Source organism: Symphodus melops (assembly GCF_947650265.1).
Source record: "Symphodus melops genome assembly, chromosome: 23".
In the NCBI taxonomy this organism is placed as follows: domain Eukaryota; kingdom Metazoa; phylum Chordata; class Actinopteri; order Labriformes; family Labridae; genus Symphodus; species Symphodus melops.
Window position 1 is genome coordinate 7,993,867 of NC_136713.1, and position 26,649 is coordinate 8,020,515.

Genomic DNA, 26,649 nt, shown 5'->3' on the forward strand with positions numbered 1-26,649 from the left:
AACCAATTATCCATTCCTCCTCAGGTAACTTTGTGAATGAAGTGTGTTTGCAACCACAGTTGTCGCCACTTTACCCGTTACACTTCCACTTCCTGTTGTCACGAGGTACAACTTCGTCCGGCAACACGTGTCATGTGTTTCATGCAGTTGTGATTTAGTGACACTCCTTCTGAATGTGCAGCCATGACTGAGGACACTGTTGCATTTGCTTTACACCTCACGTGGTATTATCAGACATTCAATGTGAAACCATCGAACCCACTTTAAGCATTTTAAAGCTTCTTGTTGAAGCTTGTGTCTTTCCAGGTAACCGAGCTTTGATGCTGTTAGCTGGCTGGCTTGAATCTAATGTATATGCAACAACAACAGAAGACTTAAAAAAAAAAGTAGCTCTGGGGGTTATTTATTTTCTGCTTTAACAAAAATGTGCCTAATGTAAGTCTTCTCTTAATAAAGTATCAAGCCGAAGTTATTCTCATCCTGACGCTTGCCATAAGAGGGTAGCCGAGTTCCACGTTTCGGAGACAGTAATTAGTGGCATACATTTGGGTGTTCCTCCACTTTCTTTAATCCGTCTGAATGTGCAGACTGTGGACGGGGACTGCAGCCAGCAAATGTGGAAACGTAAGTCTGTCCCCTCGAGAGCCAGATTTCAGCACCACGCTGCGGACAGCTCCTGTAGAGTGATGGACGCGTGCACCAGTGTGTTGGTGAAAGACAGGAGGGAAAAAAGGAGAGGAAAAGCAGTAAAGATGAATGTGTCTGCAGATGAGAAGGGGGGGGGGGGGGGGCTCTCCAATGGGAAATCGATTGCCTTTCAATATTTGCCCTGCAGGCTAAAACAAACAATAAACCCGGAGTAAAAACAGAAACAATACTCCCACAACAAAGACAAAATATCTGAATTAAAAAGTATCTCATTTTATAGTGAATATCCTGCTGAAGTTAAATGTGTGAAAACATAATGTAGCCCAAATCTTCACAAATAAAAAAACAAAAAACAGTTAATGATTGTGATGAATAACAGAGGAGTCGAGTAATCAGCTCGCCTTTTAATGTTTTCATTAGTTGGATGCTATTGTATAATTAATGATTGTCTCCCCCCTCCTCTTTCAGGAATGCCGTTGACGGAAACAAGAAGTTGTTCGCCATCTATGACACGAGGTAGGTATTGTCACATCACACACGCACACGCGCGCGCGCACACGCACAGAGGTTCTCCAGCTGTGAGCGCAAGGATGGACTCCCAATTATCCACAGAATTCCGGACGATTTCAATGTTTTTGTTTTTGTTTTGTTTTGTTTAATTCTAAATAATTTATGGTAGAGCTGTACATTTCCGATGAGGAGAAGAGGCCATAACAGACGATCCACTGGCTAATCAATCCCAATCATCGATTAATGTGCTGATAAATGCAGTCTGTCCCTCCTCGATATTATTCAGGTCCCGCCATTTTTAGAGGAAACACATGGGAAGGGGATTGGTGCAGATGGTGTCAGGAGCACTGTAAAAAATGTCAGTTTTAACAAGTCAATGAGAGTACAACTGAGTACTAAAACCTGGTGTTTTGTTCTATCATTTCTATCAACTTTAGAGCCCGAAAAAACAACAAAAAGAGTGATTGCGCATAATAATATTTGAAAAAAAATAAAACCTGGACTGAAGTTTTAAGATACTCTGTCATTTAAAAGATAGTTTTAAAGTGGTACTTAATTAATTTATAGATTAAATTGGCATGGGTATCACGTAGCCTGTTCACACTTGGACTTTTCTGGTACCTTGAATCTCGTTATTTCTCATCCTCGGGTGATTTGATTTCGATGCTTATTTAAAGTCCATATTACGCTCACAAATACCTTTTTATAGGATATTTGTGTTTGAAGAAATAAACTACATTCACCGACTTTACAGACTACAGCGCAGCTACTGGTGGGAATCTTTTTTGCAGTGTGTCAGTAAGCCTCGTCTCTCGGTCGAACAAGCCGACTGCCTTCACCGCCGCCACCAGCAGCAGTGCATCCCTGTGCACCGTCCTCATCAATATGCGCTTCGGCTCCTGAATGTATGAGCTTCTTGCACAGTCAGAGACGGCAAAGAAAAGCGGAGCGAGACAATGTCAGCCAATATTTCATATCTGACCCCATCCAAAGCATACTGCTGACTCCCCCCCCCCCCCCCCCAACCCTCTTCATTCGACTTTCTTCCTTTTTGGGCAATCAATGGATTTACTCTGATTTGAAGAGCGTCCGGAACCGTCTCGGCTGTTAATTGGGGGGGGGCTCCTTTTTTTTGTGCCGTTGTTGCTCTTGTAAACAACGTAAAGAAAAACAACAGGACAGGGTGATGTTTGCTTTGCAAAAGGTTCGACAATTTCGCGTTTTTTCCGCACTGGTTGTCGGTTCGATTGTGTGTTGCGCGAAAAGGTGAGTGTTTCTGCGATTCAGTGGAGTCAAGGTTATTGGGCTGATTGATACATGAGTCAAGGTGATGTTTTTGCTCTTGTTTTCTCCCCTTGTCATTTTCAGCGTGAATGAACCGGGCAACATGTCTTTTGTAAAGGAGACGGTGGATAAACTACTGAAGGGATATGATATCCGATTGAGGCCAGACTTTGGAGGTATTTACCCACATTCATTTCACTTCACGCTGTATGCAGGCTTCTTTATTTTTGGCGCCATTTATAGTGTTGTGGTCAGGTGTAAAGGTGTAGACCTATATACATTGTTTTCTGTTTAACCTCTTCCAGGGGCCCCTGTTGCAGTCGGGATGAGCATAGACGTGGCAAGCATAGACATGGTGTCAGAAGTCAACATGGTGAGTGCATGGATCCACTCTTCTTCTAATTCTTCTTCTCTGTGTTTACTCTACCGCATAATGCATGCAGCCCTTCCCCTCTCTCTGTGGTGATACAGAAACGCACATTGGCACTCACACCACACGAGTTTATCGCTTTCTTGCAGCAGAAGGAAGTGCTGATGTAGATCTAGTTTTGTTCCCTTTCAGGCTCATTATGTGATGCTAAAATGGATGGGCTGGGTTTCCTGTAAGCAATAAACCATCTTTAGCATGTTGCATATATACAGCGTCACAGGACACACAGCTGGGGCGTAAGAAATATACAGAATACGGCTTCCTGTTTGTGTTTTCAACACAATGCTGATCTGTAGACATTAGCATCAGCTCAATAGGAGGATAAACTAAAGCTGCAACTGAGGTTTTACAGTCCCAGTACAATGTACTTGCAGGAGGTTCAACATGGAGTAAGAAACATGCACTGCCAATGTTGGACTCTCCCTTTTTTTCTCCCCCTGTTAAATACTTTGAAGAAAGCCTCGCGCTTGCTTTGCTCTGCTTGTTAGCCTCTCCAGCCACAGTTAATGTTTGAGCAGCGTTTGTCTCAGGAGGCCCCTCTTTGCAGACAGCTATCAGGGAACTCTGATTGGATTTTCTAATTTGCGAGCTGGTTTGCTGTTCTCCCAGTGTTGACACGTGTGCCCACATGCAGGAAAGTAACTTCAGGCGATTGTGTCCTAAAATATCCGAGGATGATGACCCACATTGCAGCAACCCTTTCCTGCCCCATTGGTCACATCTTTTCAATTCTTTTGCGGTAAAAACAAAAAGGCACTGTCAGACTTCATCCAGTTCCAATCCTGTAAAGGTATGAATTGTCTGTAATTAGCTTGGATCCATGCTTTTGAAACCCACAACCACAGATCAACACCTCGACGCCAACACATTTCATGGGCTGTTGCCAGTGTAGGTGTACCCATCATGGCTTTTAGTCGAGATGACGCCTGCTCTTTCAACAACACAGTCACCTACTGTAAGCACCGAGGCCTTTTGGAGTCAAATTCAGGTCAATCAGGTACGCTGCAGTTTATACTTCGGTCTTCTATATGTGTATACATCCACTCAAGCATCGTCAGAGTAGACAGAGCATCATTTCACACCTATCATGTTTGCTTTTTATCGGCCAGATCTACCAAAGCAAAAAAAAATACAACAGAAAAAGGCCAGATTGTTTCTGCACCATACTGGTAAATGATCACTATTTGTCTGGTGGGAGGTGAAGTTGTGTGTGTCCGTGTGTGTGTGGGTGTGTGTGTGCGTGCGTGGGTGTGTGCTGATCAATACTAATGACTCAATCATTCCTTCAGCAGGTGACTCCTGGCTATACTTTACTCCTCATGCAGCGATAAAGACAATGCAAAAGCATCACTGTCCTATAGCAAATTAGCTTTCCATAATAGTCATCTCTTTTGTAATGTGTTTGTTGTTGGATTGATACCTGGATTCAGTTAAGTAGTAATGTTTTTTTTTTTACATCTTTCTAAGTCTATAAATCATCTCCTGCTGTAGATGTAGTTGGTTGATGGCTGAGATACAAAGAGGTACAAAAAATAGGGATCATTGTATCGACGAGCTCTATTGCAATATTCGATGTTACTAGATTTCCTCACCAGTCAATTATGACTCATTTGACTTTTATTGTTTTAAACCAGCAGAGTGTGCTGTATGGATTGCAACATGCATCACCACTCTCCAGAGTGGTCCATGTACATGCACAGTTATTCTCCAGTTGAGTGACCATCGTGTCTTTGTCATATATCTTTTCCACAGGTGTTTGATAATTGCCTTTAAGGGATCCATGTAATAAAAGTCGATCTACCTAGTTCTACATATTGAACATAGATCAAAGATAGCAATCGGTCGATACATAGAGTGTAGGTGTCAGATTTTTTTTTCCCCATCCAAATATCGATATCAGTAAAAAAACAAATCTCATATTGGTCGGGCCCTAATGAAAAACACAAGATTCCTTTCTAGACTCTTGTGTGGTTTAGTTTGGAAAGTAAAGTCAATATTCAATTGGTCTAAGTTACTTTCAACAAATCAAAGCAGGTATTTTTTATTGAGTAAGAATACCATAACGTACTCAGTATTAGTAAATCTAATACTGGAATAGTTGACATTTCGCTCCCTTTCCCCTGCTGTCATTGGGTCATAGCTCACAATTAGCTCACAAAGGCTTCGTCATTGATGTATAAATGTGATTGGATAAGCTCGATATTGATTGTACTGTACATTGTTGTTAGATCTCTGCTACAAACCAGCTGCTAACGTGAGCTTGTGGATATCTAGGCTATTCTCCAGAGAGCGCACGAAGGCAGCGGATCAAGCAGGGGAATCAGACAGCTGAAATCACACTTTAACTGATAATTAATGAGATCTTGTTCTCCTTGCCACCAGTGCACATGGGCCTCCTCTTGTTAGATGGACAATCCGTGGCTATTATCGAGCGCTTGAAACCAAAACAAGACCAGTCAAGCTGTTTGTTCTTTTCACGCCCGCGTTTGACATTTGGTGGATGCTGTTTATCCAATGCTGGGACTGTCTGAAGTTTAAGCAACGGGAGGATTTCTCCGGTGGGAAATAGATAATGAGCGCCTTTGTCTTGTTAGTGGCTGTGCAAGGCTTTCTCAATTTAGCAACACTGAACAGTAAAGCTGCTCTCTTTGTGGGAAAAAAAAGCCTTATTCTTCATGAATTTAAATTTTTAGTCCAAATTCTGCAACTAAATTCACTTCATCAGCCCAATGGAATGACCCACAGGCATAACTAGGGAGCAAGTTTTTAAAGTTGAGTCTTCTGAGGCATAGATGCTGCTTGCTCGGTCGAAATAAGACCTGGATCCCTCTCAGCATGTCCTACAAGGAGCACAGATTTGCAAACAATACTGCCAACTTAGAGGCCTGCTGTGATGTTCTGTCTCATGCAAATAGAAAAGAAAAAAACCAAACTGTAATTGTAGAGGAGGAATTTGTGGAGTGATGTTTGTTAGAAAACACAATCACAAGGGGTTAGTGTGAACTGAACCTCAAATATGCAGACTTTGATGTGAATGTGTTGAGTCCTTTTTAATTAAGTGTTAACAGAGAAAAGGTATTGGGAATAAAATTTTGCAATCTACTCAAAGTGAATCAGTACTTCCTTTTCAGATGTAAGGAGGAGGGTTAGAAACATATATTTATTACCCTGGGCAGGACATTTTGTATTTAAATTAAATTAAAGACACCAATTATTTCTGAACACTCCCTTAGTCCTTCTTTCGATTATTACCTGTAAGTGGACTGTGATTGCTTTAAGCTTCCTCACACTCCATTTTCCTGACCCACATATATGAAAAAAACCTCCTCTCTAGTTTAATTCGGTGTGCAGTGAAGGTTCATTTCATCAACTCGTACCAGAGTTGAAACTGGCAATCCACCTCAGGCGTACAGATCTGCGGCGAACTCTGGGATCTATTGATTTATTGAGGGACTTGAGCAAAACACAAAAGAGCAGAGAGGACGGGAGATGGGAGAATTCCAGAAAAGGGAATTGGAAAGATGAGAGAGGAGGTGGGAGCTGATCGAAAAAAAAAAAAAGAAAGAAGAAAAAATAAACTAAAATACCACCCCACAAGCTTGCAACACAAGCGAGCGACTGAAGCAGCTGGCTCGTCCAAAATCCACCTGGCAGGGCAGGTTGTCCAAGTCAGTTACTCTGACGCCTTCGCAGTGCGCGAGCTCCCCGCACTAGCAGATGCTGGAGCGTCAGAGAAGGCACGCTAATTACCTCTGAGGTTTGTTTGTGGTGTGCCGGGGGCCTTCGCGGATGAGAAACACATACAGGGACAAGATCAGAGCGCGGCAAAACAGATGACGCGTGTGCTGAGGACGTTCTCCCTTGGAAACTAGTTGAATACTTAAACATAGACGAGTGAACATTTTACAAGTTCTTTCGTTTTTGATAATTGGTTTAATGTAGGACAGCAACATTGTGCCTGCATTTCAAATGTTGTTAATAGCGTAATTTGAAAGCGTAAGATCAAAAAGAAGGCACCATGTGAAGGTGTTTTTATCATACTGAACTTCTTTTTCAGGGATGGACAAACAAGCTTGATTCTCCGCTACAGTAATGGCCATCAAGGCCTTCAAACTAGCCCATTATCTGTGCCTCCCTGAAAGTCATCATCGTTTCGGTGAAATGAAATTAGTGCACAATGAAGCACGCTGGGAAACGGTCAGGGTTTGCACTCTGAATGTAGTTGCAGCAACAGACTGAACAAACTAGTCATCCATACACCCACGATTGTGTGTGGGTGTCAAAAAGAGAGAGAGAGAGAAAAAATCTGTCATTATGGAGAGGTGAAAAGATCTCTCTTTGTCCAAATGTTCCCGCTGCCGGGTTTGTTTTTTAGACTTATTTTTGCAGAAAAATACACCGGTGCACCGAACACAACAAGCTAATGAACTAGCCACCGGTGGGTTTGTTTGTGCGTCTGCAATATTTTGTTTTTTTTTGAGTGCATGCATGCATGTACTTTACCGAGATGATTCCTTTAGTAGGTGTTGCAAAGTCAATGAAGTTCTGACCCTTTCTGTGTGATAATCACCAAGGTAACCACACTCACCTGCTTATATTCAAACTTGCCATCGAATGTTGCCCATGCAGATGCTACGTGTGTCACCCTAATTATCTTATATAGGTCTTCTAACTCTGCAAAAATAAGAGCATATCTTCTCTATGTGCTCTGAGTGTGGCTTAATATACCCTCATGTCTTTTATCCAGTATCCGACATCCTGCCTGATGGAATGTAATTGGCCTCAGGAGAGAGCACGCTGTAGGATGAAATGATTATCACTAAGATTGAAAATAAGCAGAGCACGCACATCCTGGTTTACAGTGCAAACCTGTGCATGATTTGAGGAGGGATTGCTTCTTCCTCTACAGTCCTGTCATGATAACAGCCAAGCTCTTGAGGTGCGTACGCCTTTAAGAATATGGCATGTGTTCGCATGGGGAATCTAAAATTGACAGGCGACGACCTCTTTTGCTTTATCTGTGCCGCTTAAAGCAGCTGTTATGATGGAGCTAATAAAAAGGGGCAGGCAAACAACGAACGGGATTTATGACAGGGGTTACGAAAAAAGGTCATCGGTCAACGCTCTGATTCTATTATGATGGTAAAGGCAGATCTGGGCTCAGGACCCTGCAGAGGTTGCTAAGGTAAATCTTAGATCCTAACTAGGCGTGAGGATCAAGATGAAGCATGAAGCAATTAAAACTGTTAAAGGTCGCATGTCATGCAAAATATGCTCAACCATGTTTTTCTACACTACTTTGTGTCTAGCTCGTGTAATTATGAGAAAAGTCCATCCTCTCCGTGTTTTTGCCTGCTCCCCTTTTCAGAAAACGTGTGCTCCAATAGGCTGATTGGACATTTTCCCTTTATGACACCACAAAGGGCTGTGGCCCTCCCCCCAGGTGGGTGACACTCCCAAAGACAGGTGTTTGTGCTGCTCCCTGAGTCTGCCTTCTCACCGTAAACGAAAGGGTATGCAAAAAGAAAGCCAGAGCCACTCGAGCCCTTTCCAGAGAGGGGGCGTGGTCAGACACAGCTCATTAGCATTTAAAGCTACAGACACAGAAACAGCCTGTTCTGAGCAGGGTTGAAACAGAGCGGTTTTAAGGCATGGATCAGAGTGGATTTTCGGCAAGAAACTTCACAGACATTTTTTGGGGAGCTCCAAGATGTATTTAGACTTGTTAAAACCGAATATAATATGTGACATTTAAATCATGTGCATTTCATTCTATTTTTTATCGGTTCCATCAACGTTAATCATTCATTCTAAAAATGTAATTTTCTGCCAAATCAACTTCAAGTTACGTCATTCGTGCCTCACTATGTCAACAAAGTTGTTGAAAGACGATCAAGAGGATCCAAAGATTGGCTGATCTACGCTAAAAAAGATAATGACACAACAAAGTGCCACACTAGCAGCAAAGACTCTTAAGGAATGGTCCAATGCCATGAAAGATTTATGGATACTGGAGGATTTATGGTACTTCAACAAGATGTGATTTAGTACAGATATTTTTATGTCATTCAGTAGATTTCTTACATATTGGTCCTTTTAAAGCCTGCACTGCAGCTGAACAACATGGGGGAACATGAAACGTGCAGGTTGAAATGTCAAGCTGGCAGAGCAGCTGCTCTTCAGCTGTTCCTCAATCCTGCCGACTCTTTGGCCAAAACCTCCTGAGCCTTTATCAGGCCTTTGTAAATTTGCGTTACCGTCTATAATCCCTGAGTCTCAAGGAGTTTTGACATTTCATAACGACCACAAGTGTTTGATTGGTCTCTTTTTAACCTTACTCACATATGGACATTTCTGAATAAATGTCATGCACATTGCCTCTAAAATCTTCATATTTCAGTGTAAAAATTCCACATATTACACCTTTAATGACGCCTCGAACTGTGCCTTTTTGCCACCGTTTCAGCTGAGATGTATTTATTGTCATTGAATAATAAAAAAGCATCGGTCTTAACCTTAACTTCAGAGCGAACACCAAAATAATGGGCAAGCATTGGCCAAAATAGCCGTTTACTAACAGAGATTCAAACCCTAAAAAAAGGGATACAAAGGAATGTGTGTCCTCTACTGTCCAACAAGCTACTGTATGTCACTGAAAAATCCAACATTGTGTGCTTGCTGTCTGTCTTCCCTCTCTGTCCTTGTTATGAGGCAATACATCATAAAATATTAGACAGGGAGGAAATTATCCTGTATATTGGAGGCCGACACTGTCATTTGCAGACAAAAACCCAATTCAATCACCTCCCCACGTTTGCACTCAATAAGGGACAGTGCTATTTTTACCATTCTATAGCAGCAGAAGGAACTCGCTGAGGGATTCCCCCCGCACTGCGGTGATATACCGCCTCAGGGCCGCCCCGAGGGAGGGCTCAGAAATTACATTGAAGTGACTCAAATTGCTCGACTCGAGCGGAGGTTCATATTGAGTACACTGTGATTACATGTCTTGTAAACGTCGTTATCCCCGGCATGTGAAATTTAACCGGGCAAAACCTTCAGGAGGTGCGAGCCATTTATTTCTTGTCGCTGTCGTTAACGGAGCGGCTTTGACGTGTGTCGCGTGATGATTCTTCATCCTTCAGTTATTAGCGCGTTTTTCATTCAGTTAGCTCATCAGCGAGCTAACTGCAGCAGGATGCTCGCCTCGTGACAAACAACGTTAGCGGGACATTTCCAAGATACTGTTTCAGGTTATAGCATTCTGTATGCTCGCACTGCAGAGAGAGATTAAATTGAATATGGGTCAGTTCACAGCCCAAACTCTGCTCATTTGAATTCTCACACACCCCTTGAATGGAAGCGATTATCCAGTTGAGGTAATTGAATAATTGAGGCTCGCTGGAAATCATTTCCACTGGTCAGTGTCATTATCTCGGCTGAAAACATATGCTAATAACCAAACAGCGGAGACGATGCTGTGCGTGTTGGGAATTCATGTTTGTTGTGAGTAAATTGGAGAGTAGTCAATTATTCATAATCCGAAGTCCTAGTTCATCGAAAAATCAGATCCCTGCACTGCAGAAAATTTGCAGTGCAGGTGATGCGAAGCTGCAGTCGTCCCCGTCTGTAAAAGTAGTTTCATTGAGTCCATGCAATATTGATTGGATGATTTCTTGGCCTTGTGTTTGTACAGGCTGCATGATTAATTGAAATCATTGGCTGCCCACCTGCTGATACGCTGGTGGAAGACGGAAATGCATACCTCGATTTTGATACAGCTCGAGGAGAGACTGAAGTCGGGGGGGGGGGGGGGGGGGGGGGGGGAGATACGGGTTCAAAAACACGTCGGTTTAAAAGAAAGTTATTTGCAAGGATTGATGGAGGGGATGGTTGCCGTGGTAATGGAGGAAAGGGGGGACTCCAAAGTCTACAGCTCTGATTCTCACAAGACGTGTAATTTAAAAAGCACACGCTGCGATCAATCCACATTGACCGCTCTAATGGGACTATGACTGATAACATTTGTTACCCTCCTTGTCACAAAATCCCGGAAAAAGAAAATGACAGCGATTTATTTTCCTATCTGATAAAGGCGGGAAATGATTGACTCGGTACTATCACTGATTTGGCAGCTCACTGATATCGGTGAGTTATTGAAAAGCACGTGTTTAACCACTGAAAAAAAGAGCATGGTCTGGTTTAGTTTTGTATTTAGTGCATTTTAATTTTCTGCATTTCATTTTTGCACATGAATAGACTGACGTGCTAGCTAAGAACACAGGCTTCTTCTTTCCACATTTTTGTGGATGTAATGGAGGCTTTAAAAATAACTTCACTTTTAAAGAGTGCTCATTTAAAGGTCTTTATACAATACCAGAAATACACTTCTAGAAAAGTGTTTTTTGCAATTTTACTTTTTTCTCAGATGGGTCAGTCTACGGAGGGAAGCACAGCGCTGTGTGTGCGTGCATCTGACTGTGTGTGTGTATGTGGAGCTCAGAATATGCTGAAAAGCAATGTGAATTCACAGACTAGGAGACCAATAATGTGCCATCACCGAATCAATCTAAGAGTATAAAAGACATGATGATGGCTGAGAAATTGGTTGGATAGGTTAAAAGATGGTTGTAAAGGTCATTACTATCTTAACACCCCATATCTCTGATTCAATGTTCGCTATGTTCGGTACTTTGGCACAACCAGTATGACTCCGTCCTTTGGGGCCATGGTTGCACCACTTTAAGTTTGTTATGGCTGAGTGCCAGTGATCTTTCCTGCTCATGCTGTGTGACCAATCTGGATCCTGTGCTGACTAAGATCTTCCTGTTCACATCTCTGTGTGCTAACCAAAAAGTGGAAAAACATACATGTACTCATCGAGTAGTGTAAGTGTTAGAAAAAATACAACTTGCAAGCTATAAGGGATGCATGCATTTCATCCACCTCTATGTCATCGAAATGCAACATCTCAACATTGGGGGAAAAAGATGGACAGTAGTTAAAAAGACAAACAATATTGTTATGTAGCTAGCCTATATGCATATAAGAGCATGAACTCTCATTTAGCATGGTGTGAAAAATAAATCTGCTGCTCCAATGGACATGTGTTCCTTTGCTGGTGCCAACTCGGTGCAGGCTGGTTTCATTTTGGACACCACAGCGGGCAGAGGGGAGATAGTAGCATTTCCTGAGAGAGAGAGAGAGAGAGAGGGAGAGAGCGAGCGAGAGAGAGAGTGGGAGAGAGTAAGAGAATGACTGAAAGGTGCAGAGAAAATGAGAAAACTGATAGCTTCTGCAAGTAGATTATTAAATGAGTTGGCATGGCCTGTCCTCAATCTTAGCTGCTGCTTTTGCTTTGGTGGGATGCAACTTGAATCGCTGCAAAACCACGAGTTAAACTTTCCTTATTGTCCTCTTTTTTTCACACTCACACAACCAGCCTAAATAAGGTTTGACATCCTCATGGCGGGACATCGACAATAATACTCCTTGCCAGTATTTATTTGGCTAGATGCTGGATGGTGAGGGTGTACCAGGCAGAGTGTCAGAATTTTACATCAAGACGTTTGCAAACACAGCAGCTGAGTCAAATGACGCGAATGGCAACATTATTTAAAAATAAGTGAATAATGTCTTTTGGACCTCTAGCTAATGTAGCTAATGTACGTGTGGTTGCCTGTGCACCGACAGGCATGTTGGTTCGGTGCATTGGTGGTGCTTATCTTTTTAGAGAAATGGCAAAATGTACTTTTTAAATAGCAGCACCTCCTGTGATTGGTCCGACTCATGTTACACCAAAAATACCTGTCAGAAAACTCTGTCTGTGTCTATAGGCAAACAGTGACAGCACCAATACACCGATAGCAGCACGGCTATATTCAAATGTAATACATCCCACTCTCTCTCTCTGCATGATCTTTAATGCTATCCGCTGTCCTAGCTCTATAAAAAAGTCCTCCCCAGTTAAAATCTTAAAAATGGGTGCCATAAAGTCAGTGGATGCCATAAGTAAGAGAGAGTTTGGCAGTATCTCATGGTGCTAGCTTAATACCAGTGAAGCTGTTAGAAAACCCCAAGTACGAGGATTTGTTTAAAAGTGACACCATCTGTTTTAACAACCAGCTTCTGGTTATGTTTAGGGAAAATTCAAATTAGAATCACAAATAGGGAAACACTTCCGAGGATAGTTCAATAAACTACTTCAGGCATTTATTTTATTTGGGTCCCTTAAGGAGAGAAAAGCTTTTGTAGGCATACATTTGCATAAAAAACACTGGAATGCAGTTGAGATAATATACCTCTGAGGGTTAAGATTAACCCCTTAAGAGAAAGCCTTTTGATATAAATGAAAAGCAACACATGCTTAAAAGGCATTTTGGTGCCATCACAGGTCAACTTTGACTTTATGAATCACTGCAGCTGTTACGGGAATGCACCGCCGTTCATACATCTGATGACATTCTCCATCAAACTTTTCTTACTAAGGCTACATTAGTCATCCTGCCCACACTCTTGTTGTTAAACTGCACATTACTGTATGGCTTACTGTATTCCAGGAGGGGTGGCACAAGCACTTCTGAGAATTTGGCTGCAGAGCGTGAACCACTTGGCCCACACTCCTTCCAGCTTGCAGGATGCTGTCATGTCGTGTAAATATTAGGAGCACTCACAGTGGGGAACCGGCAGAGCAAGCATTTCAGAGCTGTTAATATTTGCTTTCGAGGTTTGCCGGAGACTGGAAGTGCCTGAAAATGTTACGAGAATAATACACGTGGTATGTTTTGGATGTTGGCCTATTCTTATTGTGTCTTTTCTTCTGCTTGTATCCACAGGACTACACGTTGACCATGTATTTCCAGCAGTACTGGAGGGACAAGCGTCTAGCCTATATAGGAATCCCCCTCAACTTGACGCTAGATAATAGGGTCGCCGACCAGCTCTGGGTCCCTGACACATACTTCCTGAATGACAAGAAGTCGTTTGTCCACGGAGTCACGGTCAAAAACCGAATGATCCGCCTGCATCCAGATGGAACAGTTCTCTATGGCCTCAGGTGAATTTTGCCTTGGATTTCAAACACATGGTCTATTGTCAACATGTTTGTTCAGTGGTTTGTCTTGTTTTGGGAGATTAAAGGCAGCATATCTGCGATTAAAGTAGCCAATACCGATAAACGCTTGATATCCTAATATCAGCTGATTTTATCGGTTGGCCGATTAATCGGTCGGGCACTCGTTTTGATGGCTTTTGAATCACTGCACTTCATTTATCTCGACAAGTAAAGCAAGAAAAAGAGAAAGAACGCTGAGTATTAAGATGTTTCAAGTTTGTTCACAGCTTTTAACTAAATGACAAAAATCCTCCCTTGTTTCAATACTTACAGCAATGCCTTTGAAATTTTACCCCCTAAAAAAGACCAACATAATAACTTTTGTTTTCATCATTTCACCTTTTTTTTTTTTTACGATCTTTTAAAGCTTTCTAAATGTATTTGGAAAGAGAATCATATCCATTGGAATACACGTAATCTGAATACCTTCTACTGTATACCATGTCTCCTGGTTTACTGCATCAGGTGAGTTCTAGCGCGGTAGAAATGTGCCTTGTTTGAGCCGTGCATCTGAGTGAATCTCAGGGTCAAACGTGTTCTAGGTATCGCAGTTTCAAGTTAATTCTACGTGTTTAAAGCCCTATTACGGCACCACAGTTGGCCAAGCTGGGAACTTGGCAGTTGTCGGCGACTGGCCGCTGAACAGCCAAAGGATTATGTGTGAAGCTCAAGGGCACCCTGGTATTTAATTTTTTAAAGAAAGGGAGCGCACTGTCAGAGATCAGCCATGAAGGGAAGTGACAACCACGTTAGTTGGGGGCATTATTGCATCGTCGAGGCTGCAGCTGGTGTTTGATATTTGTTCCATAAAGCCCTTTGGTATGAATTTCTATTGATCTTCTCGACGAGGTGGTTCAGAAGAGTAAGTGCGACCTATGAATATGGATGCATGCTTTGAATTAAATGAGCGCAAAGCGAAAAGTGTGTGTGTTTTGCAAGGCATACTTGCATGCTTGTGTTTCTATCAGTCTGTCTTCATACTGTACTCATACAGCCATGCTTGATTATGCAAGTGGAGTTCATAGCACTTAGCCTTGTGGGCTACTTATGGGATGCTCCGTGCTTTCAACAGATCAAAGGGAGACGGAGACATGTGAGGTGTTGTTTGTGATATGAGCAGTTACGTAAATGTTTGTCAGGTAAGGCTTCATGTCCTGCTGAATATGGATTCATTTTAAGGTTTTAAATAACACACTTCATTTGAGAAACAAGTCTGCTGTTACAGTTCAAAGAGTGACCCTACAAACTATTGAATTTTAGCCTAATGCTAATACAATAATGTATTTATTTTTAAGTTTCTTAAATACAAACCTATTGAGTGAATTTGGGGCTTTGTAATGAAAGACTTAATAAGGAGACACTAATTCAAAGAGACACTCGTTCAGTGGTCACCGGCTCACACAACTACAACATCTGCGGACACATTCAGCTGAAAGCCACCAATTCACTAATTCATTCAAAATACTGGGACTGTCACGTCAATACACAGAGGAAAATGTCGGACCTATGGAGTGGGGGCAGTGCTGACAGTTTACTGTTAAAGGAAACCAATATTAATTTTCAAATAGAAGAAATCCGTGGACAAAAAAGTGTCTTGAGAGTTGTTGCTTTTTCATTTTCAGACCACGAACAAAAACAATTTGGTTTGATGTTTAGCTTGCGGTATAATTACAGTAGATGTATGTACAGGTTGCACACGTAAAAGAAACTCCAGAGTGTATACAATATTAAAAGTACTTTATCGCTTCTTTCAGATTGAATGTTTTGCTCTTGTAATATCTGTTGTATGATATCAAGTAATGAGTTTCCACAGCCTCATCTGAGTGTTTACTAAATCCCAACATTCAGTGGCTAACTGCCAAGCAGCCGGCTTTTAATCAGGCCAGACTTAGCCTAAATCATTTTAAATTTGCATTTCTCGTTGCTGTTTATTTTAACTGTCTGAGTATCATCCGTTTGAGCTCATACATCTGATAAACAAAGGGATACCTCCTCATGACCTAGTTCAGATGAGCAAGCACTAAACTCTGCCAAATTGTGTTGCCTTGATATGATTTTTATGTACAATCATTTCACTTAATCACAGCATGGAGGGTTGCCAGTTTTGTTGACAGAGACGGAAAAAAAAGTGTATACTGCACGTCTGTGTGTGATCTATGGTGTCATAATGAACATAGTAACACAGTCAGCATTTTACCTTAGAGCTACCTTCATCGTATTTTAAGGCTCCGGGAAAGATGAAGCCAACCAAGGAGCTTACGTGTGAAGAAAAATAGACTTTTAGCTTCCTTAAAGGATGATAAGACAAAGTGAAATGTTTGTTTCCTGCTACCTTCTGCTCAATGTTTCTTTGAATACAATCTCACAAAGTATCTAAATGTTTCTCCTGTCCTTCCCCGTCTGTGTCTATTCTATTAAAGGATAACTACAACAGCAGCGTGTATGATGGATCTCAGGAGGTATCCCCTGGATGAACAGAACTGCACTCTGGAGATAGAGAGCTGTAAGTAAAAAAAAACAAACTGTGCTGAATCATTGAAACAGCATATCTGCAAACTGGGACCTCTTGCCCTATTTTGTCCAATACCCCAGCCCACTTTAGTTATGTTTCATTAAAATCAACTCGGATATGGTCGTATCATGTGTGTCACTTTTGTGTTAAAGGCAGAAAAAAAACCCTCAAAATAAAAATAAAAAAACCTCAGAGCCAACATTTTCTTAAAGTTTATGAATTACTTTGAAGGTATAAATGTAACCTAATATTGTTAATACAGATGCTTATCAATGTTAACATAATGGAAAGGGATCTATAGTCTAAAAAACCCTGGCTTAAAGTGAGTCACTTTGGATTCTGCCTGAGCGAAGGAGTCCACTGACTTCTATCGTGATCACTAATGAATCTGTTGCACAAAATAAAAACGCGAGTTAGAGCAGGTGTACGTTTTTAAGATGGGACATTTATGATTAAGGATAGCAGAGCGCTCTTCACGTAGCAGTGGTTAACATAAATGGTTCTCAACAATCCTCCAGAGTGCAGCTTTCGCAGCTCACTTGAGCCTTTTAATATGTGACTGATTTACACCTGATACATCCGGCACACGACCGCTCTGCTAAAAAGGATTACAAGGATTAGGATTATTAGAGACACAAGGATCCTGTTGGTGTCCTTGTAGGTGAAGTTAATCTTTAGCCACTTCTTACAAAAAACACCGTTTGGTGACAGAGGTCTTTTCTAACAGTTTGTCCGTTATTCTGTTTTGAACAGTTTCTAATTAAGCGAGCAGGTTCAAGAATAGAAGATGTATGTCGGCTATTTTGGAATTAATTTGACATTTTTCTGAACTCAATTGAACCTTTTAATTGACTTCGTACCAAAGCAACTTCTGGTTCTTGGAAGCAACTTCAAACATTTTTTTTTTTTTCTTCATCTTTCCAAATGACAGCCCAGTTGGATGGTGAGCAACACTGCATATCTTGGTCTCCAGTGATGGCTCGACAGATGGTTTCACCTTGGTGAATGTGTGTGTGTGTTTCTCCTTGTGCAGATGGCTACACCACAGACGACATTGAGTTCTACTGGAAAGGAGGCGACTCGGCTGTGACAGGGGTGACACGGATCGAGTTGCCTCAGTTCTCCATTGTTGACTACAAGTTGGTGTCCAGAAATGTAGTCTTTTCCACAGGTAAAATCCTCCCCTGCAATGTGTTGTGTCGAAGCTTTTCCTTCCACAAACGAAAATCCCTTCAAGTGCAATCTTTCAAATTAGATTTAGTTCATATACATTTTTTTGTAACAAAGAAATCTGTAACAAGCCAATCAGATCTGTTGATCTGAAATCCAAGCTTCTGTTTGTCTGTGATTCTAATTGGGTTGATGTGAGGAAGTGTGAAGTCTTTGAAGTATCCCCTTAAGTAACAGCCGTTGATGCAGTGATGCACGGATGATACCTCACCAGAACACGCTGTCACATGCTGTGATTTAGCGAGCAAACTGTGTACATGTCAGCTGGTCCTTGACCCCTGAAATGATCGCTGGGGGTGTTTGCTGGATTTATTGGTTGGGCTATCATGCTGACATTAGCCAAATGTAGCTGAAGACCTCAATCATTAAATGCAATAATTCAAAGTGACCATGGCAAGTAGGCGTTAAATAAATGCACTATATGAGGTCCCTTATACATCTGGTGCCTGGAGGAGGGGGTCGACTCTTTTTTAACGTGGCCTGTCCAACTAAGGGTAACAGCATGTGGAGATTTTTGGTTGAAATTGTCTTAAGGTCTTGAGAGAAATGAATAATTCATGTGCTCTGGAAAAAAAAACCCAATAACAACAAAGAAAATGGGTCATCTGCAGCAGTTGTTGGCATGTCAAAACGTTGACCAATGTCTGCCACGAGGTACCAATCGGATGAACCAATCACAGACTCCCTGTCTGTGGATTAATTTAAGGGGCCTCCTCCAAAATATAAAATTTTCAAAACTATACCAAAAAGACAAGTATTTGCTAATAGAAGAAAGGTGGACACTGCCTCTTTCACATCTTTAGTTTTTGGCATCATGATTAATTGGTGTTGTGAAACGCATCAATCATGTGTTATTTATAGCCCCGCAACAGACCTTCCCTGTAAAGCTTCCATCTCTTGGGGCAGACAATTAGACGACACAGTTTGTCAAGTTACTGTACATGAAAAACCTGATCGTATTTCATGCCGTTGTTTATGTGCTGCTAACCAAGACAAGTGTAGAAGATTAATTTGACAAGAATATTCACTTGCAGGGGTATTCTGATCTATGCCGAGAACTTTTTTTGTCATGTGTCACTGACCAGGCTCGTTAATTAAACAGATATAGTTACCAATACATTAAGGCCTAGATATGGAACTTTATTGACGCTCCCTATGAAACTGCCATATAATCTGGTCAGCAGACCCAGTCTCCACACCCATAGTGTGTGACATTAATCAATAACATCATTTTTCAAAGACTAATGACAACTAAAGCCATGCAGGGTTTAGATTTTTTTTTGGTCTACATCAGAGTGAAACTAACAGTGCAAACTTCTATGTTGAAGCCCAAGCACCTGCATCCTTTGCTTCACCTTGGGAGCCCGCCAAAAAAAAAAAAAAGGTTTGTTTCCAAGCAGCCGTTTTGTTATTATCAGGGTGCAATGTAACCTTTGGCACCCTCGTAGAGCTGGGCCTGCGAGTTGCACATGCTGCCCAGTATTTCTGGCCGTGTGAAGTACATGTGTGTACCTGGAACACTTTGGCTTAGGGTCGCATGTGATTCACACAGAGTGCACTTGTTTTCGAAAAAGTGGCATGTCCCCTGTGGCTAGTGGCTATTAAAGTTTAGTGTCCAGTTTTTTCTTCTCTGTGCTCCTGGCAGGATGTGTGAAGCACATCAGAGGCGCCCCGCAAGCCTGGCTAATGACCACGCTCCTCCATTACATGTGCCACTGGCCAGCCTTTAATTTCCTCTCCCTTTTTGTCTTCATCCAATCCCTTCTTTCCTTCTCAGTATCTCTCCCCCCCCACACACACACACACACACTCACACACACCCTACCCCGCCGCCTTCTTTAGTGTATCATTTCCTCTTGCTTGTAAGAGGTGTGGCTCGATGCCAATTACCCTGCTCTCGGAGAAACGGCACAGCATTCAGGGCATCATATATTCATGCAACATGAGGCACACAACATCAATTATTCACCTCTGAGCATACAAACAAACACTGCCTGTTTGTGTGTGCAAACAGAGTATACGCATGTGTCCCGCCTGACCAGGCAACGTCTGCAGCGTTTGGTTACATTAAAGTGTGCATTGTGAAATTGTACGCATTCGCGACCGTCGTGTAGCTTTTATTTCCTCTGGATCTGTTGATCAACTTCACTTTGTGGCGATGGCTGACTGCCTTAAGTATTTAATTTATATGCATGTATCTGACAATACTGTCCTCAGAAATTTCCTTCACATTTGTGGGTTTTGGAAAACATGAAATGCTTTGGCTGATAGCGTTTGATAATAGCCTTGAAAGTCCAATTTTCTGAATTAGCATAACACGGCATACACAAATGGTCACGCCACATGCTTGAAGAATGCTCAGTTTTACTTCAATAGTCATACAGAATCAGTGTTGAGAAGACCTCTCCTTGAACTCTTGATCCATCCAGTTTCTTTTAATACATATTTATTAATTAAGTCTGAAATACACACATGCACAAACCTTGACCTGTTAACAGTGGGGAGTGGTGAGATGTCAGAGTGGGGGCTGTTACTCGTTGCTATTCAGGGAGTGCGCCAGGGCTGTTGGAGGTTCAATGCCTTGCTCAAGGGTCTCTCTGCATTAATCAAGAATTGACCTGGCATTTCTCCAGAAAGCAGACCAGCGTCCATATTTATGTCCACACCGGGACTTGTCCCAGAATCGGCACGTGACTCGGCTCTGCTAGAAATATGGGCAGAGTCTATTTTGGTCGGAGGCAACTCCTTTACGCGCCAAACTGAACTAGACAACATACATCGTCCGCTCAATTTCAAAATAAAACACCACATACAGCTACCCGATCACTAGATTAACATTAAGTCAAAACAGGCACCAAATTTCCAACCGATCAACCTTGAAGTTCTACTTTAACGCAACAAGATGCACATGGATCCTGTGGAGTCTCTGCATCAACATTCCCCAAATCCAGCGGGAAAAACAACTATAGTGCTCACACTAGTTATGGAAAAAGCGCAAAATGGAAAAATGGAAGATGTGCTGTTGAGAATAGAGGTTTTAACCTCAAACCATGCTAACGTGAGCTGCTTATAATGGAGCCGATAAAGACGGTGTCTGTCTTTACTTTTCACCTCAACTCCTGTATTTTTGGTTCCAATAAAGCACAGAAACAACAGAAAAACCTTGGATGTAGCTAAACCAGACAGCCTTTGAATGAACACACATTGGATTAGTGCCTCCGTCAAAGACCGGCTTTGTCAGCAGATCAAAACTGCCAGTGGTTACGAGCGGCAGTCTCTCATGCTTTACAAAGCTCGACTGCAACACCCTGTCATGAGGGCGACAAAAACAGACAAATAGAGAGACAGCACACCTCCCACACTTCACGACTCCTGTCTACCCCTGCCGGCCTCCCAGACTCTGCTAATGAACGGCAGCATCAAACTGAACGCTCATAATCATCTCTGCGTTCCATATCTTCCTCCTTCATCTTCTTCGTCCCTCTCCTCCTCGGCCTCACACATGGCGTTCCACCTACTCGCTCATGTTGGATGTAGCAGTTACAGCCAGTACCGTTCTACACCCACACAAGTGAAACCTAAGCCTCCGCTTTTCTTCAACCACTTCTGCATTTGGTACCGCTCGGATTTAGGCCGGAGAAGCAGCCGTTAAAGGATGCGTCAAAATAAGTGAATGGGATATTTTAAGACACGAGGCGATCTGTTCTCATATTCACACTGTACTGAAGTGAATGTATAAAGTGTGTTGGCTTTGCTCCCTGCTGGCAGACTGTTTACCATAAGCCAACTATAGAAGGATATTCTCATGTGAGGAACATGGAATAGTATACGTAACGTAAAAGTCATGCTTTACCACTAACCATCTTTATTACATGGCTAGAAAAGAGCTTTACAGATTTTACGTTTCCCAAAGATCTCTGTATTTTTTACTGTCTGTAACCAATCAAATAAACTACCGCAGCTAGCAGCATCATAATGAACGTTCGCTTTCGTTTTCGTAAAGCTCAAATATGAACTATGAACAATATTAAATGAAAATGGAAAAAATGGCGGAGTATAGTGGGGGCAAATGGCAACTACCCATCGATTCAATCCATACAGCGGCAATAGGTGGGGAGACTGATTATGCATTGCCCTTATATGTGCAGGAACATGTTCTGTTCGTATTCCAGGTTATGGAGAAATAATGGCGGAAATGCTGTCTCATAAAAGATTGCAGCGAGGAATGCTATTTTGAATTCCTGACACAGGCATCAAACGGGGGGGGCCGCTATATTCATTTATGAAGCTATTATTCCTCTAGTAATGCTGAATCCCCCAGAAACATGATGTGAATTATGTAGGAGGAATGTTTATCAGTACTCTGAATATTGTGTCACATCATCACCAAATAGGGAATGGGTCTTGTGTGTTTGCGAGTGAAGGAGATTCTTGTTACCATGGCAATAAATCCAACCCATGCGGCTGGAGTTGTCATAGAAACTGAAACAAAAACACAAGGTGTCCCTCTGTGCTCCTATGAATAAAATAGGTTAGACTGTGAAGATTTTAATGCTGTGTATCTTTAAGTATCCTCACCTTTAACACTGCCTGCAAAATGTAATTACCAAAGCAAAAGATTTAAGTGCACTGTTTCTACTTGATCTCATCTTTCCTTAGGTGCCTACCCGCGACTGTCTCTCAGCTTCAAGCTGAAGAGGAACATCGGCTACTTCATCTTGCAGACATACATGCCATCGATCCTGATTACCATCCTCTCCTGGGTCTCCTTCTGGATAAACTACGACGCATCAGCAGCCAGAGTGGCTCTAGGTAAGAAGCAGAGGCCGTTAAAGGAGCAGGTATTTGGCTTGCCGAGATGAGACTCGGGACCACACGAGTGTGCCACGATGCTCCTTGATGGGTTCCCAGAAGAAGAAAAAAAAGAGTTGTCTTCATGCACCCAGGGAGGGGTTGAATATCTCACACTGTCACGGCGTGAGGAGGAGATGCAGGGAATGACTTGGAAATAGGTTCACCAAATGGAGAGGGATTTGAAGCCGCGGAATAGTGGAAAATATAAACGAGGTCTCTGTCTTTAAGGGACATGGAATAAATCACTTTTACTTCATGTGTGCAAGAAACGCGTCTTTGTCCGCTCGGATCCTCCTTTAAAACATTCTGAAAGCGCAACGTCGACCCTGATCCAACGAGGCCATGCGTTGTGTCTGCTGGTGCTGCGGTCACTGCGAGTCCTCCAGCAAGCTATAAAAACATCACCTCTCTAATGACGATAATTTCCCTCCTTATTGAGGACTGCTTGTGTGGGTGATATGGCCCACTCACTGTGGGGCTCTTGTGAGCAGTAAACAAGGCAGAGGTACATACAGCAGGTCATTAGTTGGTAATCATCGCGATGCCTCGTAGGAGGTTCAAGCACTGTTTGGTCTTCGCTGAATATTGAAACAAGTAAAGCTTTCGACGAGGCAGGAGGAAACAGGCATGGACGATACAGGATGACAGGAAGCATGTTAAAGGCTTAGCCAATAGATTTTTAAGTCACTGTTAATACCATTGTAATTGACCAGGTTCCTCGTGCGTCCAATGACAGCATTTGTTCAGTCATGCTTCCGAACAGGAAACGGTTGTTGTGCCAGAAAGCCTCTAAAAAAAGAAGAAAAGAAAAAAGTTTTCCAGTATGTTATCCACAGAAATAAATTCTCTTCAATGACTAAGCAGCTACATAGAATGCTTACAGCTGGTCAAATCTGCGAGTGAAGGTCGTCATGACATGAAGCAAATATGATGGGGGACAGATGACGGAGGATGCCTGTGCGCTGTGTGGCAAAATGGGAGCGGGCAATGGGGGCCAAGTGGCAAATCCTATCCCGAGGGCCCCTTAACAACATTATGCAGATTCATTGCTGCCGTCGTCACTTTTACATGAACAGAACATGGATCTGTCACCCTAAAGTTCCTGATGCTTTTTGTGGATTGTGCATGGATCCACTGCCTGTCATCCAAAAGCAGATAAATCCGGTTAAAGGCTCCAGTGGATATCTGGAGTGCATCAGTATGCGTATCTGTCTAGCATCTGTCCTTATTTCTATGCTGGAGCTGGTTTTGTTAAGACATCCATGCAATATCCGGTCATTACTGCTTACTTAGTGCATGGCTGCTTTTATATAGCACTTGTGTGTACGTGTGAAGTCCCGCTCGCTGCCTCCTCCTCCTCCTCAGCTAAGAGGCAACCGGAGGTCCATTCACTTCTCCGGATGGATCGTTACAAGCTTTCAGCAGGTATCTTGGCGGAAATGGGCGTGTGAGTGACTGAGTGTGTGTGTGTGTGTGTGGGCATGCATGCATGTGCGCGCATCTGCTCCTTCTGTGTGTGCAAACCTGCCAGTAAGAGCAGTGTAATGATCAGGGGGCGATCAATTCAAGGAGGCAGAAGGCAAACAATTGAATTCTTTGAAAGAGAATCTTATTTTCCTGAGCAATTTCCAAGAGGGTTGCAGGGTTACAAACGACTTTGCCTGCACCCTAATCTGGTTGCAAGCCTTTTCCCACAGTCATGCCTTTCATTCGTAATCACATCATACGAACAGTCAAGGTGTGGACATTAGCTTTAATCGGTACAGGAGCGCTTTTAGTGTAAGGGTAGACACGAGTCTGAGATGGTGGTGGAGTCGTCCAGTCTTTGGAAACCTCGTTTCATCAAACCACACGCTCGTAAAATGACAAGTCTCGAGATGTTGTGCATGCTAACTAGATCCTGACAATTTGTGCTGTCTGCAAGTGATAGATGGAAGTGTTCAATTAACACTGGTTTGATTTACCGCCCATGCCTCCGCTCTCGCAGTTAACATTCATCGCTGTTTCACACGCTTTATTGCATCCTACATGATACCTTTTTCCGTTCCATAATGTGAAGCGGTGTTGCTAATGGCCGATTGGCTTGTGATTAGAGGAGATTTTGATTGCATTGTGCCTTTGTTTCCTCAGAGACCGAGGGACATGGAACAAGAGGGGGGCAGAAAGAGATGCAGTGTGAGCACAGAGGGGAATACACCACAAAATGATGGTGAGATCTGAGGGGGGGAGGGGGAAGGGGGGGGTACAGGATAAAGAGGGAGAGGGCAGAGATTGTGGCAGAGGGAGAGATAAGAGGGAGAAGCGGAGAACAATTGGACGAGACAGTGTGCTCTGGGAGAAGGACAGAAAAAGACAGATAGTGAAAGAAACCCTATAAAACTATATTTCTCCCTGGAGAGTTTAACGGCGTGATGAGAAAGGAGGGAGTCCGATGGGCGCGTGGCCCCTTGATTAAATTGTCCGAACGAGGGGAGTGAGTGAGAGCGCGCGAGAGAGAGAGAGAGAGCGAGAGGAGGAGGAGGAGGAGGAGTGGAGGACGGAGAGTTATGGCACGGCCGAGAGAACGCCTATAAAGAACAAGGCTGTCGTTCAGCAGAGAGAAGAAGAAGAAGAAAAAACAACGCGAGAGATTGCACCATCCAGTAGCCACAGAGACACGGAGCATGTGCACACTCTACTCACACCAACGACACACACACACACACACACACGCATGACTGGTGTTAGCCATGTAATGTGCCAATAAATCACACTAAGGGCAAGATTGACCTTAGCTATCCTGCTCCCCCCCCCCCCGACTGTTCCTTGTCCCTCCACTGTACTTCGTACACACTTGCACGTGCACACGCCTTCTCCGTGTGTGCGTGTTGTATGAGCATTAAGGCTACTGATAGGCTTCATTTATCTTGAGCGCAGGTAGACAAAACAGACGGAGAGAGCAGATACATCTGCCTCACATCTTTAATAAGATGAGATGTGGCGTTTATGGCGTCGCAGGAGGTCAGGGTTTGCATGAATATGAGTGAGAGTTGGGTTTATTTATTGTGACCGGCGAAATGCACCTCGGCACCAAAGATTAATGGTTTGCGTAGAAGTTGAGAAAACAAACTAAATGCGGGGGACATTCAGTTGAATAAATCCGACAAACTTGCTCAGAGCATTCTCTCAATAATTTTCTGCACTTTGTTGTTTTTCCTGTTTTTGCTTCAAACATCTAGACTGCTCGGTATGACCTTGTTTTGTATGTTGGTGAAGGCCACCTCTGTATTTTTTTTTTTAAGTTCTTCTGAAATGTTGTCGTGTTTCGGGGTTTGTATGTTTCTGTCGACTCATTTCCTATAGCCAGTTAAATGTTCATTTAAATTCTGTTTAACTGGCTAGTTTAAAAGCAAGAAAACAAATAACAAAAAAATCAGTGGGCAAGACTACCAAACTAGTGATTCTTGGTTTCTGGTTTTCAAAACATCTTTGTGTTGATTTGTGTATTTAATCTTCATCCCTGACCCTTTATGTGGTTGTTTTATCTTTTGATATTTACTGGAGCAACAAGTCGCACGCTCCAGCTTTTGCAGGATGTTTCTGCTGCTTTATCTTTGAATAGAGATATTCTGTCGGGGTTGTGTTTCACAATTTTGGGGGAACATTCTTTCTTTTTTGCATTTTCTTTAGCATCATATCTCTGTACTCTGTCATATGTTGCATTTGCTTTTCTCACTTTAAATTTCTACGTGGCTCGTAATGCCTTTTCAATTCGTGCATGAATTTTCCGTGCTAGCTGGGTGTTCCCGAATTCTTCTTCGTTTTGTTGCACTTGATGTTTTTGCAGCACGTTTCAGTAACCACAACAATGCACAAACCTCGCCCAGCTCATCCGTCATTTTGTCCATTTGCAGAGTGTCCTTCCCTTTCTGTTGCTCTGAAGCAGACACATTGCGAAGGTGCCTTTACTTAGAGATGAGAAACAACCACAGCACCCTGAACACCTTGTGGTTAAGGTTACAATACGCTGGGGGCTAGAGACACATGCAGTACTATTCTAATGAGTTATTTCTGTTTGATGACCAGGGG

General features: G+C 42.6%; 1 protein-coding gene across 3 annotated transcripts in view; it reads left to right on the top strand.

Annotated features, from left to right (window-relative positions):
- Window positions 1-26,649, top strand: part of LOC306818341 (gamma-aminobutyric acid receptor subunit beta-3-like) — a 56,013-nt gene that overhangs the window by 19,702 nt on the left and 9,662 nt on the right. For 2 of the 3 annotated variants that reach the window (XM_079335890.1, XM_079335891.1), the window contains exons 2-8: window positions 1,117-1,164; window positions 2,527-2,618; window positions 2,748-2,815; window positions 13,708-13,928; window positions 16,406-16,488; window positions 17,531-17,668; window positions 22,387-22,539. In XM_079335890.1, coding sequence (XP_079192016.1) covers window positions 1,117-1,164; window positions 2,527-2,618; window positions 2,748-2,815; window positions 13,708-13,928; window positions 16,406-16,488; window positions 17,531-17,668; window positions 22,387-22,539 — 803 coding nt within the window. Of the gene's footprint in view, window positions 1-1,116; window positions 1,165-1,957; window positions 2,425-2,526; window positions 2,619-2,747; window positions 2,816-13,707; window positions 13,929-16,405; window positions 16,489-17,530; window positions 17,669-22,386; window positions 22,540-26,649 lie in introns of those variants that run through there. The other variant, XM_079335892.1, reaches the window with a different exon arrangement.